We start from the raw sequence: 13,778 nt of genomic DNA, 5'->3' as shown, positions 1-13,778 counted from the left end.
TAGACTCTGATTACAGATTATTTTGTAATGTGTTCAAGTATTTTCAAATTAAGTATTATGAACCATGATCTATGCAAGTGGTTTTAGTGAGCGTGTTTCCAAGTTGAACTGTTATATCTGAGCTGTGGAACTATTTTTTCTGCATCAGTATCATATGACAGAAAATACGGGGTTCTGCAGTTCATTGTTTTACCTTGAGCCATTCCTCGGCCTGTTCTTTGCTCTGCACAGCCAGCACCAGGGCGTCCGCCCCCTGGTGGACGATCTTCAGCTCATGCTTCTTCTTCTTGCCGTCCTTGGGGATGTGAGTGATGCTGCACCCAGACAGGCTCAGCTCCATCTGAGGGGTGTGGTCTTTGGAGGACTTGTAACACTGTAGAAACAGAGAAGGGGACAGTTACGCTAGAGGAACCAACCATGATTCTGCTGTAATGTTATGTTGTTATCTGTTGTCAATGTTCCCCTTTGGTCAGATTACATTGGCCCTTGGTATGCTAACATGAACACGAGTGTCCCTTACCAGCAGTTTGTTATCTTTGATGACACAGAGAAGCTTGGTCCATTGGCCAAAGCGTTTCTTGCGCAGCAGGAATGCACAGATGCGGGAGTCCTTCACCAGATCCATGGACGCTTCCTCAGACGGCCACTGGTGACGCATCTTCTGGCCCTTCCCATCCTCCTCTTCCTCATCGTACGACTCGTAGGAGCTGCTCATGGCGTCGGAGTCATAGTCTGAGAGGGAGATGCGAACACGCAGACGCGACTTTCATTTGCTGTTCATTACGAAACAATGAAAACATTGAGAGTTTCTCCGCAACAGCATGTAAATGCACACGTCACTCACTGGAGGTGATGTACTCAGGAGCTTTCCCAGGGCTTAAAGGAACCGCTTCCTCATAGTAGCCTTCAGGCAGAGAGGAGCTGGGCAGGGGAGGGGGGCCGTTGTTTGAAGACTGGAGAGAGAAACAAGTTTCCACTGATTAGACTGAAGTTCACCGACTCATCGCTCAAACATTCAGCAACACCTCAGCTGCTTTTTAGGGATCACATCTGGACTGATTTCAACGGTTTTCACTCGTTTTAGTTCTTTGACACATCGACTGCTTTCACCACTCATACATGTCACAAAGTTTCCCAGGCAACGATTTGATATTTTCATACTAATTTATAGTGTTTAACCTTTTTCTCTAAAACAATTGGAACATATTTAATTCCATTCATTTAATACATTCATACCTTATAAGAACAGACAGCAAAATGCACTGTATCATTAGTTAGGATTATTAAAGGAGAAACAAATCATCAAATCAAAGAGCAGTTACCAACATATACATTGCACGACCAAAGTGGGGGCAACCACTTAGAATTTAAAAAACGTTCTCTGTTTAATGCAAAATGTGAAAAGAGGAGGCTGAGAAAGAATGCTTGTAAGGAAGAAAAGAAAAATAATTATAACGTAGTGTGTGACAGAGAAAACAAGCGAGTGGCCAAGAGAAGTGTTGGTTTAAGAAACGTAACCTGAAGTCTTGTTAGAGGCATTTATTACTGACTGGACTTGAATTGAAAAGGGATTTAATAACCAAAACAACGAGGCAAAGCTGAGAAAAACAAATTCATTTGTGACTGAGGAAGCTACAGAACAGAGTTGTTGTTATTGCATGATGACTAATTTGGCCTTGAGTGGTTTGAAGAGATTTCCACAGTCTTACAGCGCAGATCCCATGACAGGAACGGAGAGGGCAGGAGGTGAAATTAGACCTATTTTTTTGGACCCAGTTGTTGGCGCGGAGGAACAACTGCACAGCTTGATGTGATCCAGCTTGGCCGACGGCTGCATCACAGATTTTTAGCTCTTAGAATCAACAGAACCGTCATTATGAACCACCACCAAACGGATGCAACCTCACATGAAACAAGCCTCACATTCATTGTGAGACGGCTGGTCGGTCTTGTCCACTACGGTGAGGGCTATAGGTGTGTAATGGCTCTGTCCTTCAGGTCTGTGTAACAAAGTGAATATCATATGAAAAGAGTAGGTGTCATATGACACACTCACTCACACATATTTTTCATCCATATTTCTCTTACCGGCTGAGGGATGTTTTGAATACACATGACACTTTTTTGAGGTACATGCTCAGTAGGCAAACTTAATAGGAATGAATGAGAAATCATGAATCATCACAGACATAGAAGAATGTGTTTCATGTATTAATTTCAGAATTTCTCAGTTTTCTAGTTGTTCCTCAAAGACCTGATGTTTTTTGTCTGACACTAAAAAAGTTCTTTTCTTGGGATAATGCAGTATTTCGATAAATCTCCACTGTTGTTTTACACGCAAACTAAAAATAAGGCAAATGGAAACCCAAGCCATTTTATCTTGTCACAGTTAGGTGCTGCTAACGTTAACAATTGGCTCTGTTCTATTCAAATGTCCCAGTGAAAGTGTGACAGAACTGAGACATCATCCATTGATTTTTCCTACTGTGAGGTTTCAAAATGACCTCTGTTAAAAAGGGCTATATCTAGTGTTTGTTTCTGATCAGTGTTGTGATGTTATAGTTCATCCAAATAACAGTTTGTGAAATGGACATTTTAATTTCTATTAGGTCAATTAAACGACAATAATGTGTTCATTCATTCAATCATTGCTCACAGGACACCAGAGGAGTAGAGCATGGACTAATAAATCTGGAGTCTATACACGCCGCCAGTACCGGACAACCTCAAAGGGCATAAAAGAAGCTGCAAAGACCGGAAGGCCACACTTCAAGTCTTCTCGAAAGCCCCTCCCCCCAACTGTGGCCGCATGGCTGCAAACGTTTTTATTCAATGGAAAAAAAACCTCTTTGATTTTTCTTCCGATTTTATTTATTGGTGGCAGGTCATATTTTTCCGCTGGTGGGCCGGTTACAAATGGGAGAAACTCTATAACTGTTAGGAAACTCGACGCGCTATGGGCCATTGGTTACAGCTGACCCAATCAGGCGGCAGTGATGCAGTGATGTCATCATCCACTTCTGTGGCAACGTGGGACATTCATAAAAAAATCTGGCTGACGTACAGCCTGCATGGCTGACAGAAAGTATGCGTCACTGTGCCGTGACAGTGGACAACAGTCCACCATTATTCTGCTGTATTGAAAGGAAACCACTGGATTTTATTTTAATAAGTAAATCGCGGAATCACAAGAATGCCAAGAACAATCTGTGAGAGAAATTACACTACTACACAGTTTGTGATTTTCTTATTGGTAGGTCCTTTTTCAGAAGTTATTTCTTTTTTCATCGGATGAATAAGACGTGAGATGTGTCTCAGTTAGCTGTGGGTGTTTAGCTGAAACGTCTCATATGAGAGAGTGCCGGGAAATGAGGGTAGTCTGTTAGTGTACAGTCTTGTTCCTGACCTTTGGCTTTTTGGACCTTTCTTTTGTAAACCATATTCCTCTGTGTATGGAACATTGGTCATAAGTATATACAACCGATACCTTACACCACCTCGGTGTAAATAATAAATCAAATGTTGATTCAGGGAACAGCATGGTGATTCTGGTCCCACAAAAAAGGGAATTGTGATACTGAGGTGAGTCTTACAATAAATAATAAACGAAATACTGTGCTATTGGTTTCAAACTGTGTTTTCTTTGATCAAAAGCACAATTTCTTACCGCTGTCTCAAGACAGAAAAAAAGCCCAAAAATGCATCTAACCACACCTTTTAAGACCAACACACCCATGAGCTATCAGATGGGCACATGTGCATATTAAACACTGTGGGCACTGGATGGGAGAATGACATGAAACTAGCAAAAAACACATTGCACCAAAGGATGTTGTGAAATTGCGATGAAATTCATTAAATCAAAAATCACATTATTTTGCTGTTTAATTTCAAATTAAAGCTAGGGTTGGTGATCCTGGAAAAGCTAGCAAGACCAGGCTTCACTTTGAAAAGATGCAACTAATATGTCCCAGCCGCTCCCATCAACCCTCTTGTCAAAACTACGTCCCCAAAACACAAAATGTACACTGCCTGAAAACTGCTTGAGGCAAACTTTTGCCATTGTCCCTGCTTCAGTGGTGTATGTTTCTACGGGTGAAGACTCAAACGGCAAAAGGCCAACAAGGCAGTTAATGACATAGGTATGCCTGTTCTTTCCCTTTCTTTCAAAAACAATGGTCATCTTCACCTCCCTCTTCCTCTATCTTTATCCCTCTGTTCAGTGAACAAAAAAGATCCACGTAAACAACACATTTAACATCCAGCCTTTCCAACTGTGCTTTTCTTCACACATGCCACAGTGTAAATGATTTTCTGAGGCAGTTTTGGTTTACAATGCAAAGATTAGTTTCTTCTGTCTTTTGTCTCTGTCAAAGCACCCCTTCCCCTTATTAATCCTCCCCTTCATCCTGCCTGTTTCTCTTTTCTCATCTCGAAGTCAAGTGCTGGGGCCAGGCCACTGAGCAGAAACCTTATCGCATCTCCTTTGGGGGAAAACAGCATTTCGGTGAACTCATTTCTTGGCAGGGATACGCTGCCCCGCTTAAAATCCAGCGCCGCCAGCGTTCTCCTCCCTAAACCAGTCCCCCTCCCCAAAAAGAAATCCCCTGGAGAGGAAGACAGGAGGAAAGAAAGGCAAAGAAATGAAAAGAAAAATCACTCGACAATCAAACAATAGGGTAAAATATTAGGTTAAAGAAAAGGATAAAAACTGGACTCGTTTGCGTCGATGGAGGCAGATTGTTGATACGAAGTCTCAAGGTTCATATCTCACGTCACAACGTCTTCCTTTAGGAAACCTTTGCGCAACAATAATACCATTAATAATCACGCAGAAACCGATTGTTTGGGTAAGCTTTTTTTCCCTGAGTGCAACAGAATACATTACACCACACTCCAGAGAATGTGATCCCATTGCTTTGCTATGTAGTGACTCAAAGCTGAGAGGCATGGTTGAGGAGAGTGTGTATGCATACACACACAGACACACACTGTGACACACACAAGTACACAGACGTGCACATAGACACACAGTCTTTTACCTTTTCTTCCTTTCTCCAAAACAACAGCTTGGTCGAATCACACATGTGATCTGCAGATAAATTACGGCAAAGCAGTGCACGAGTTCACTGCGGTCAGTGTGCATACCGTCCATCTGCTGACCGCAAACACACACGCACACACAATGCACGGACAGCAACACAAACAGGTCCACAATTCTCCTTCTACTACCTCTGCTTCAAACGCTCCACAGATCTCCAAAACATCCGCTCACTATCTTAATATGGCAGAACCCCATCCAATGCAGCTCAGATACGAACTCGGAATCTGCTCAAATCAGTTTCCTTCATCCACTTCAAATGAGATTCGATTAGAGGGAACTGTTGTGGCGAACCAGGAACCAAAACAATATCTTCAACGGCCTTTACTGACATGTTGAATTAACAGAAAGAAAAATTCTGGACTCAAGGTCAACTTATTGTAATCATATCATCCTATAGATCTGCCCTATTGTTACAGATAATTTTACCGTGCCGAGCAATGGGGACAAAGTAAATTTTGTGCATCTCTGAATTCCGACAGTTCTACTGTAATTCTACTGTGCAGTCCTACAAAAAAGTCTCAAGGTTGGCTGAAAAAGAATCTGATAAATCAACAATATTATGTTCAAAAATGAATATCTGGATTATTTACAGTAGTATACTTAGATGTTGTCGGATAATATGGTGCTCTTCGATTTGTGTTTTACTTTAAGTCTGAAACCTCTGGACAACAATAAATCGATTAAATACTTTAAAGTAGGATTCACAGTTTTTTTTTACTCTAAATAAAAAAGATTAATATAGTTTGGCACACTTTGCCTCCCATATTTTGAGATCGGTAACCAACGGGGTAAAAGATCTATCTTTTGTCATAATACTTCATCTGGGGTTGGAACAATTCCCAAACCATGACCATGATTTCCACAAGTTCTTGAGATGAAGGTCAGGTAGCCAAACCATGATGATGAGAGTTTTTTAAAAAACATTTCCAAACCAGTCAAGTCTTGGCTAGCCTAGTTGAAGCAGTGGCCAGGGGAGGAGGTCTTCAGGGGAGGAGGTCTTCAGGGGAGGAGGTCTTCAGGGGAGGAGGTCTTCAGCAGAGGAGGTCTTCAGGTGCTGCCCTTTCAATTATTTCCACCCTTAACTACAACACTCTCAGGTTAGTGGGTCGGCAGTGGTGGACGGCTCACTGCCTCTCTCCCGCTGACTTCCAGCTTGCCTCCTTCATTTTAAACCAGAGCCGTCAGGAGGCTCTATTAGCTTCCTCTACTAGTAAGAACGTTCCTTGCAGACTGAATCCCCAGCAGCCCACCTCCACCTTAAACAGCCATGTCTGCCACCCTTGGTATTTGCAATCATTGACCTGTTGTTGTGAAGGAGAAATTATTTTTCTCCTTCCTGTTGACCAGATCACCACATCTGGCCTCAGGATAGTGGACAGTACTAAAGCTGGGAAACGGAGCTTCCTTCCCAGGTCAAATATCAACACTTGTTCGGTAGCTGGCTGAAGTTTTTCCTTCAGGTTTTTTTTTTTTAAACTATGAAAGAATATACAAATGTGCATGGTCCATTTGATGAAGATTTTGTATTTTCAGAGAGAGACAGCAGTTCAGGCATGTAATGAGTTCTGCTACTTTCTATCGGTTGAAAAGGTTGGTTAAAACTGGCCCTGCTACTTGGCACAACTAATTGAATAGATGGAAGAATGCCAAACTGTGCATTGTTACCGTTTACTTTATTACTCGCAGGCATAGAACTGTTTTATCTGTTTCCTTGAGAAATGTTCTCGTCAAAACTATTATGGAAAACTCAAGGAAAACTTATCCTATATTAGAAAGTGTAATAAAATGGAAAAAGAATATTGCTAATTGTGACCCATCCATATTACTTTCATACTTTATGGAACCTCGAAACCACTTACACTACATTGCATGTAGTGTATAGTTTTCATGTCCCATCATGGTCAAAGAGCTGTTCCTCTCTGACAAGGATCCATTTCTAAAGGAAACACTGCAACGATCATAAGCAGAGCATCACATACAGGTCATGTGCACGGATGCAGATCAGAATGCCAGAATTCCACAGTCATAATGTGTAATTAGGTAGCGGTAAAGGAGTCCTGAACTTGGGTTTGGATACTTGGGAGTGGGAGGACTGTCTGCAGCTCTGGCCCTGGCATGGAACTCACATCCAAACATTTATGCTAAGTATCCATTTTAGCTCTGCGTAGGAGGACTGGAGCTGAATAAATGTTTCTGCCACAGTGCCAGTGGGACGCTGGAATGGATAAACTGAGTGGACACAGGAGAGCCACTCCCTTAAGAAAGGATTTGGAAGGGGGGGAAACTGCATTTCCCATGATTCTTGGCAAATAACCAAGTGTATAAGCACATGTATGTTTCCATTGGAGTTTTTGGACTGCATTTTACTTTACTGTTGAATAAGTTATTTGGGGAATTCAAGGGTCAGTAAACTGTCTCGCTTATTTTCTCTATAGACATCAATAGGCGCAGGCTAGCTGGAGACCCCCTGTGGTTTGAATGGTTGAATCATGAGTGAATAATATCTGTTATTTCATCAGATCAGTTATCAGTTTACTTTCAGATTCTAGATCAAGTTTGGGAAGAATTTGTCAACTATGTCACTCTGTATGTTTCCATCTTCAACAGCAAGAAGTTCTTGGTTTTCGACAGGTTTGATTTGTGCCTCTGACTGGTTTCCTCTACACAGCAACAGCATCAGAGGCTCATGGGTATTTGAGTTTTAAGAGACATTCATCATACCAATCTGACAGAACAATAAAATTATTAAAACTGATAATGTAAGTCTTGTATTCAGTTTATGGCGCCTATATATTTTGGTCAATACCATTACAAGTCCACAGAAACACAAATACAGGTCCAAAGTGTACTCTTCCAGAAATGCACTGTATACTCAAGTGAACTTCGTGAACTTTAACTACTATTTGAAAGACAACAAGCTATTATGACAAACTAAAAAATACTGAGCAGACCTTCAGTTCCCCTGTTTCAAGGATTAGAGGTGGAGGTTGTGAGGTTTTCCTAAAGCTTTATTTATCCAGAGGAGGGTTTTGCTGAGGTCTCTGGTCTTCACCAGCACCACCCTGCTCCACAGTTACACACACTCCCATCTGGGAGCTGCAAACTGCAACCACAGTCTTCTACTGTTGGCCTCTGGTCATCTCCCCACTTCTACAACTGGAGGTTAAGTGCCTTGCTCAAGGTCACTTGGATAGTAGCAGGGTGTTACTCCTTCACTTTCCAGACTTTTGCAGCTGATCCCAGCTTCTTGTCTCATATCCAGGCTACTGCCACCTGCATTTATTCAAGCACATGTGTTTTCAGCCTTGTCTCTTGTCAGATAAATCAAGGACTGACCGAATGCTTCACATCAGTTGCTGCCATATCGGCAGTGCTCCAAACATTTTGACCAGTATGCAAGAGTGTGATCCTTGTCAAACCTTTAAAACCTGCAGTTATACCAAAAGGCACAGGAAGGTCAGATGGGACAAAACGTGGACAGATATCAATACGGACAAAAACACACACCTTCCCCCCATGCTTTCTTTGAAGCTTAAGCATGAGGTCAAGCTAAAGCAATAAGTTATTAATTGAAGCCAGACTGCAGGAGAAGATGAAAGCACAAAGAGCAAAAGGTTATGGCGCCAGTTACCGGGTTGTCCTGCCTTTGTCCCAGGATAACCCCGAGACAACTAGCTTCCAAAAATAAATAGCTTATAACTTTATAGGTTCTAATGACAAAAGAAGTGGCTGCTTAGAACCTCAGTAAGTGACATATTCTGTGAGCCTGTTACTTAAATGGAGCATTGTGTTGTTGGTTGATTGTAGCATTATGGTTACTTTTTAAATGTGTTGTCTTTTGAGCTATTCTATGGTGGCTGCAGCAGTGGCAGCTCTCCAGCAACGTTAGTGAAAGCCTCATTGTGTGGGAGAGGAATTTAATGCGTATGTCAGCTGATTAGTCAACTCACACTCTTTACAATAGAGGCCTCTTTTACACCTTATACACACACAAACTAGTATATGCATTCAAACACGGAATGTGAGTATCACGGGAAACAAGAAAAACAAAAGAAACATTCGACTGTGACACCCAATCTCTGTAAAACTCCCCTCTCTGCAGAACTTAAGGCCTCAGCCCAGCTCAAGACCTGCCAACCTCTGCAATACACATCGAAGTGTTCCACCTCTGTGTTTATACATGAACCACCCATGCTAGTGTTACCTCTGAAAAAACAAGAACCTTTCTCACAGCTCCCAATGTTAAAATTCTATTCTTCACTTCCTTTTCATCGCTTTCCCTCCTTCCTGCCTGGGGCTGGCGAGTTAAGTGTGTACTTTGCGGGACAGGTGCATTCAGCAGAGGGCCATTACTGGCAGACGCCCGAGCTTGCAGGCTGAGCTGAAAAAACAACCGGAGAGCGAGATTGGGTTGGGTGTTTCCTGCATTTCTCTCCCCTCACAATGAGGTGTAAATGTGGGTCAGTAGCTGGTGGTCCATGGCTACAAAGTAGATCAGTGTCTGGAATGGAATCAGTGTGCTATACTACATTTAAAGTATTGAGTTACATAGGCAGGAAGTGGACTATGCCATCCTACAGCATTTAATGGAGGGTTCTGATCATATATTATGGGAGTGACGTGTTGCTCCTTTGCAATTCCTCAAAGAATATAAGTATCCCTTCAATTTGTATTTAAATTATAGAGCTATGAATAAGAAATTAACTTTCAGCTTTCTGGTGGACAAACTATGTAACTACAACTCTTTCCCAACCACCTCAAACACTGTCGTATCTTTTACATTTCTCTATTGTAATCTACACCAAATATGTGATAAACTATGTCGATCCAACAGTCAGCGTCTGACACAAAGTTGTACTGTATAACCTGAGTGATTTCAGTTCACCATGTATAATGTTGCCTTTGGATTGAACAGGACACCCACATAATAGGTCAAACATTTTCCCAGACCTCTGTCATTTCAGCTGAAAGTCTCAAGTTATTTCCCACCAATCCTCACAATGGCACTAACCTGTGCCAGTACAGCACTCTTTCATTTTACTTACTAACTGGTGAGTTGGAAAGTGGAATACTTTGGCAATATTTTGCTTGATTTACCCAAAAAAGTAATAGATTACAGGCTGTATTGAGATTCGACATAAATCCCAAACATGACTCTGAAACAAAGCAATTTATTTTAGACTTAGAATTTAAGCTAATTGCACTTAACATCCCAGAGGTAATTTTGAAGGGATTGATTGATCAATAGCTTATCAATGCATTAGGAAGTATGTTTGGGGGCATTTTCCCTTTCCTCAATAGTTTGCTTGAGCAGGAACACAGTCAGCCAAGGTAGGTCCTGCTTATTTGTTCCTCCTGCACACCAACCAGGCCCGGCCCTTTTTAACAGATTTGGATTTTCTGGCTTTAGGTATGAGCAGCATAAGGGTAAATACAGATTTTGTGACTCAAATCCTCCTGCAGTCTGTTCGCCGAATGATCAGTGATGATACAGTATCTCCAGATATGATCTTCTCATGGGTGCTGAATTTAGAGAAAGGTTTAGCCAACACTGCCAAGTCCATCTTTCTCTAGTAACATTTAGTGTTCACTGCTGTTATAAAGAAACTTTGTATTTCCTTCAGTTTGTTCCCTTCTTGTCTTTAGTACTCCAATTAAAGGTCAAGGCCAAAAGACGTCCATCTGTCAACAAAAAGTCCATTCACTTTGTCCATCAACGAGCCCAACATTTGATTTGGTTTAACAGTAAACTGTATTAGTTCTTTACCCGACTCCAGAAATAGCTTCAATTTTCCCTCAGTGTGTTATTAAGTCACTTCTATCACTTCATATGTCAGGGAAAAAAACTGGCATTGTAAAAAGCCTTCGAAAGCACTTCAGCAGGGAAAAAAAAGAAAGTTGTGAAATAGGTTTTCCATCCGTGCTCCAGTTTCTCAGCGGGGACTTTTTCCAAAGAGTGTCAGTATAAGTAGGCTGAAATGTTTCTGGCCCCTTGGAATTAACTGTACTGTTGGCTTGTGTCACTTAGTTAAAGCCCACTGCTCACTGTAGTTAAGACTTAATCAATCTCCAATTTGCCACTTGTTTGGTTACCTCAGTGACAAAGTGCAACGCCTTTTCAATATGATCTGTTAAACCGCCTTATTTCCTGTCTCAAGCCAATGACACAATCGTGGTGATGTCATTGAATCTTTGCTGTGGTTGACCAAACCGCCAAGTAGGGGAACCCCACAGAGGAATTAAGTCAAATATGAAAACAGATTTATCAGCACCAAATGGAGACCAAACCATGCCATGTGACAAACTCCTGAAGGCAAATCATTTCAGAAGACGTACAAAAGCAGAACGGGCTCAACTGAATATGTGTGATTGCGAGCCAACTCACATACAATCCGTAGCTTTTCAAAGCACTGTGACACATTTACTTGCTACAATGTGTTTCCCCTTCAGGCTAGAAAACATTTGCTTTGGCAAAATACAGCAAAGGCCTCCATTTATTCCAGATACAAAGCTGCTGGTCTATGGCCACCGACTTTGCAATGACTCGCAGTCGGTAAGAAATGTTTTAGGAAGATGGCGGTTTCAAACAACTAAGATCCTTCCCAATGTCCAGTGATACCTAACAGTACATAAGAGTGCTTTTAGATGTGTGTGTATACTATTTTCTGTACACATAGCTTGGGCTGAGATGCATATTTATCTTTGAAAGTTCTTGAGGAGTAAAGGGGGCTGTCTGATTCAAAATGAGAAGGGGAGGAAATGAATTCCCAATCGGGACTGCGAAAGATAATGCAAACCGGCTTGTGTGTAAACAGCATGTCCATCACATGAACACATTTCCTAATGTGCCTCTGCTTTAAGTGCAAAGCAGAGAGCAAACAAACACAATGCATGGTGTGATCTTTGCAGATGCAAGTGTTTGGTCGTGTTAGACGGGTAACTTGTTTCAGCGAAGGAAGGTCTGTTTAGGGGTTAGGCGAGGAAGGAGAGGAGGAAGGGGCAGGAGAGGAGGTGAAGGGGGTGGCACCGCTCTCCAACATCAACACAGATGGAAATCATTTGTGTCCAAACAAGAGGACTGGTCCACATTCTGCTCGAAAAGAGCCTCGCACGGCCCTTAGGATGCAACTGATGATGTGACTTAAATATTGACTGAAGCACGACTTTTATTTTCAACCATAAGAGCTAAAACAATTAGCAAAAAAGCCCAATATTGGCTTGTCCCAGCCTTCTCTAAAATGTAATGATTTGCTGCCTTTATCTGGTTCATATCATTGCAAACTGAATATTTTATGAGTTTTAGACTCAACAGTCAGAAAACACACCCAATCTTTACAATTTCTGGACATTTTAATGACTAAACGCCGAATTAATTAATCTCAACATGCTCAGAATTGTGATTGATCATGCTTGCCTGTTGACAGGGTATTACCAAACAGGCAAGTTGATGGATGGCTTTCAGTCTTTCAAAAACTGAGTTGAACCTTTTTACAACTTGCCCAGAATTGCATGCTCTTGCACAAACTTGAGTTCCAGATTTTGTAATGCATCACAGGCACCACAGCTCCGAATGGTCTCAAGGCTGGGGTGTGCATTAAACTAAACAAGTTGTAAGACATACGTCTCACACATTCCAAATGGCCACATGAACGCTGGGCAAAAAGCTTTCAATCATTAGGGTTGGTTAACAAACTCAGTGCATTAAATGGACAAATGATGCTGATACGACAGAGTACTTACTTATTTATCTGAAAACTAGGGTTGGTAATCCTGCAAAAGCTAGCAAGAGTAGGCTACACTTTGAGAAAATGCAACCAATAAATCCCTCTCCCTCCCATCAGCCCTAATCGAAGCTCCGCCCACAAAACACATGAACGTGCACTGCCTGACAAATGCTAGTAGACGACTTTTCCGTGACTCGCTCGCTAACTTCTGACTATCGTCTCTGCCTCAGCAGTGTATGTCTCTCTGGCTGAAGACTTAAGGAGTCCCAGACAGGGTCCGTGCAGGCAGGTAAGTCGGTTAGTGACAGACAGGTACGCTGACCAATCATTTCATTTCATTCAGACAAGGGCTTTCCAACTTTAAGTCAAACTTTGCCAAGTTTTGTTAGATGGGTCAGGGCGATGACAAGCCGATCACTGACATCTTCATCTACCAATTCAATTAAGAAAAAGATAGCTGGATTAAGTTGTTGTTGGAGATAACTGGGTTGATAATAGCTTAGCATATAGACTAGCTCGACCCAACACTCTGCCACGCTGCATGAACATTTCTGTTCATTTCCTTGTTTTCATTTTGTGACAGCATGACACATGAACTCTGTAGAAAAAGGTTTCATAACAAAATTCCAACGACTAATCAACCCTTGAAAGACGCTTGCTGTTTTTATGTGTTCAGTGACGCAGCTCCGCTCTCCATCTGGAAGCTGAATCCTTTCTCTTAATGCAGCCTAATGGAAACACACATAATTTACATTTGGTTTTTTTCAGGACTTAAGTTCAAACTGCTTGACAGCTGGATGGAAAGCGTTCACATGGCTGAGGCAGTCCGCATGATGATGACAGGAATGTGTTTCATGCCAAAGATAAAAGAGCAATATTAGTGGAGCATAAATCCTGGATGTAAAAAGAGACAGAAAGAGAAAGCGAGAGATTATTGTAGTCTCCAGTTG

General features: G+C 41.8%; 1 protein-coding gene across 2 annotated transcripts in view; it reads right to left on the bottom strand.

The window, feature by feature from the left end:
* The window catches only part of afap1 (actin filament associated protein 1), a 63,263-nt gene that overhangs the window by 27,839 nt on the left and 21,646 nt on the right, over nucleotides 1-13,778 (bottom strand). For both annotated transcript variants that reach the window (XM_034615101.1, XM_034615102.1), the window contains exons 4-6: nucleotides 845-953; nucleotides 521-732; nucleotides 194-373 (exon numbers count right to left, since the gene is read on the bottom strand). In XM_034615101.1, the coding sequence (XP_034470992.1) occupies nucleotides 194-373; nucleotides 521-732; nucleotides 845-953 (501 nt within the window). The remainder of the gene's footprint in view (nucleotides 1-193; nucleotides 374-520; nucleotides 733-844; nucleotides 954-13,778) is intronic.

Source organism: Hippoglossus hippoglossus, chromosome 18 (genome assembly GCF_009819705.1).
Source record: "Hippoglossus hippoglossus isolate fHipHip1 chromosome 18, fHipHip1.pri, whole genome shotgun sequence".
In the NCBI taxonomy this organism is placed as follows: domain Eukaryota; kingdom Metazoa; phylum Chordata; class Actinopteri; order Pleuronectiformes; family Pleuronectidae; genus Hippoglossus; species Hippoglossus hippoglossus.
The sequence above is the reverse complement of the archived record's forward strand: the minus strand, read 5'-3'. Positions and strand labels throughout refer to the sequence as shown.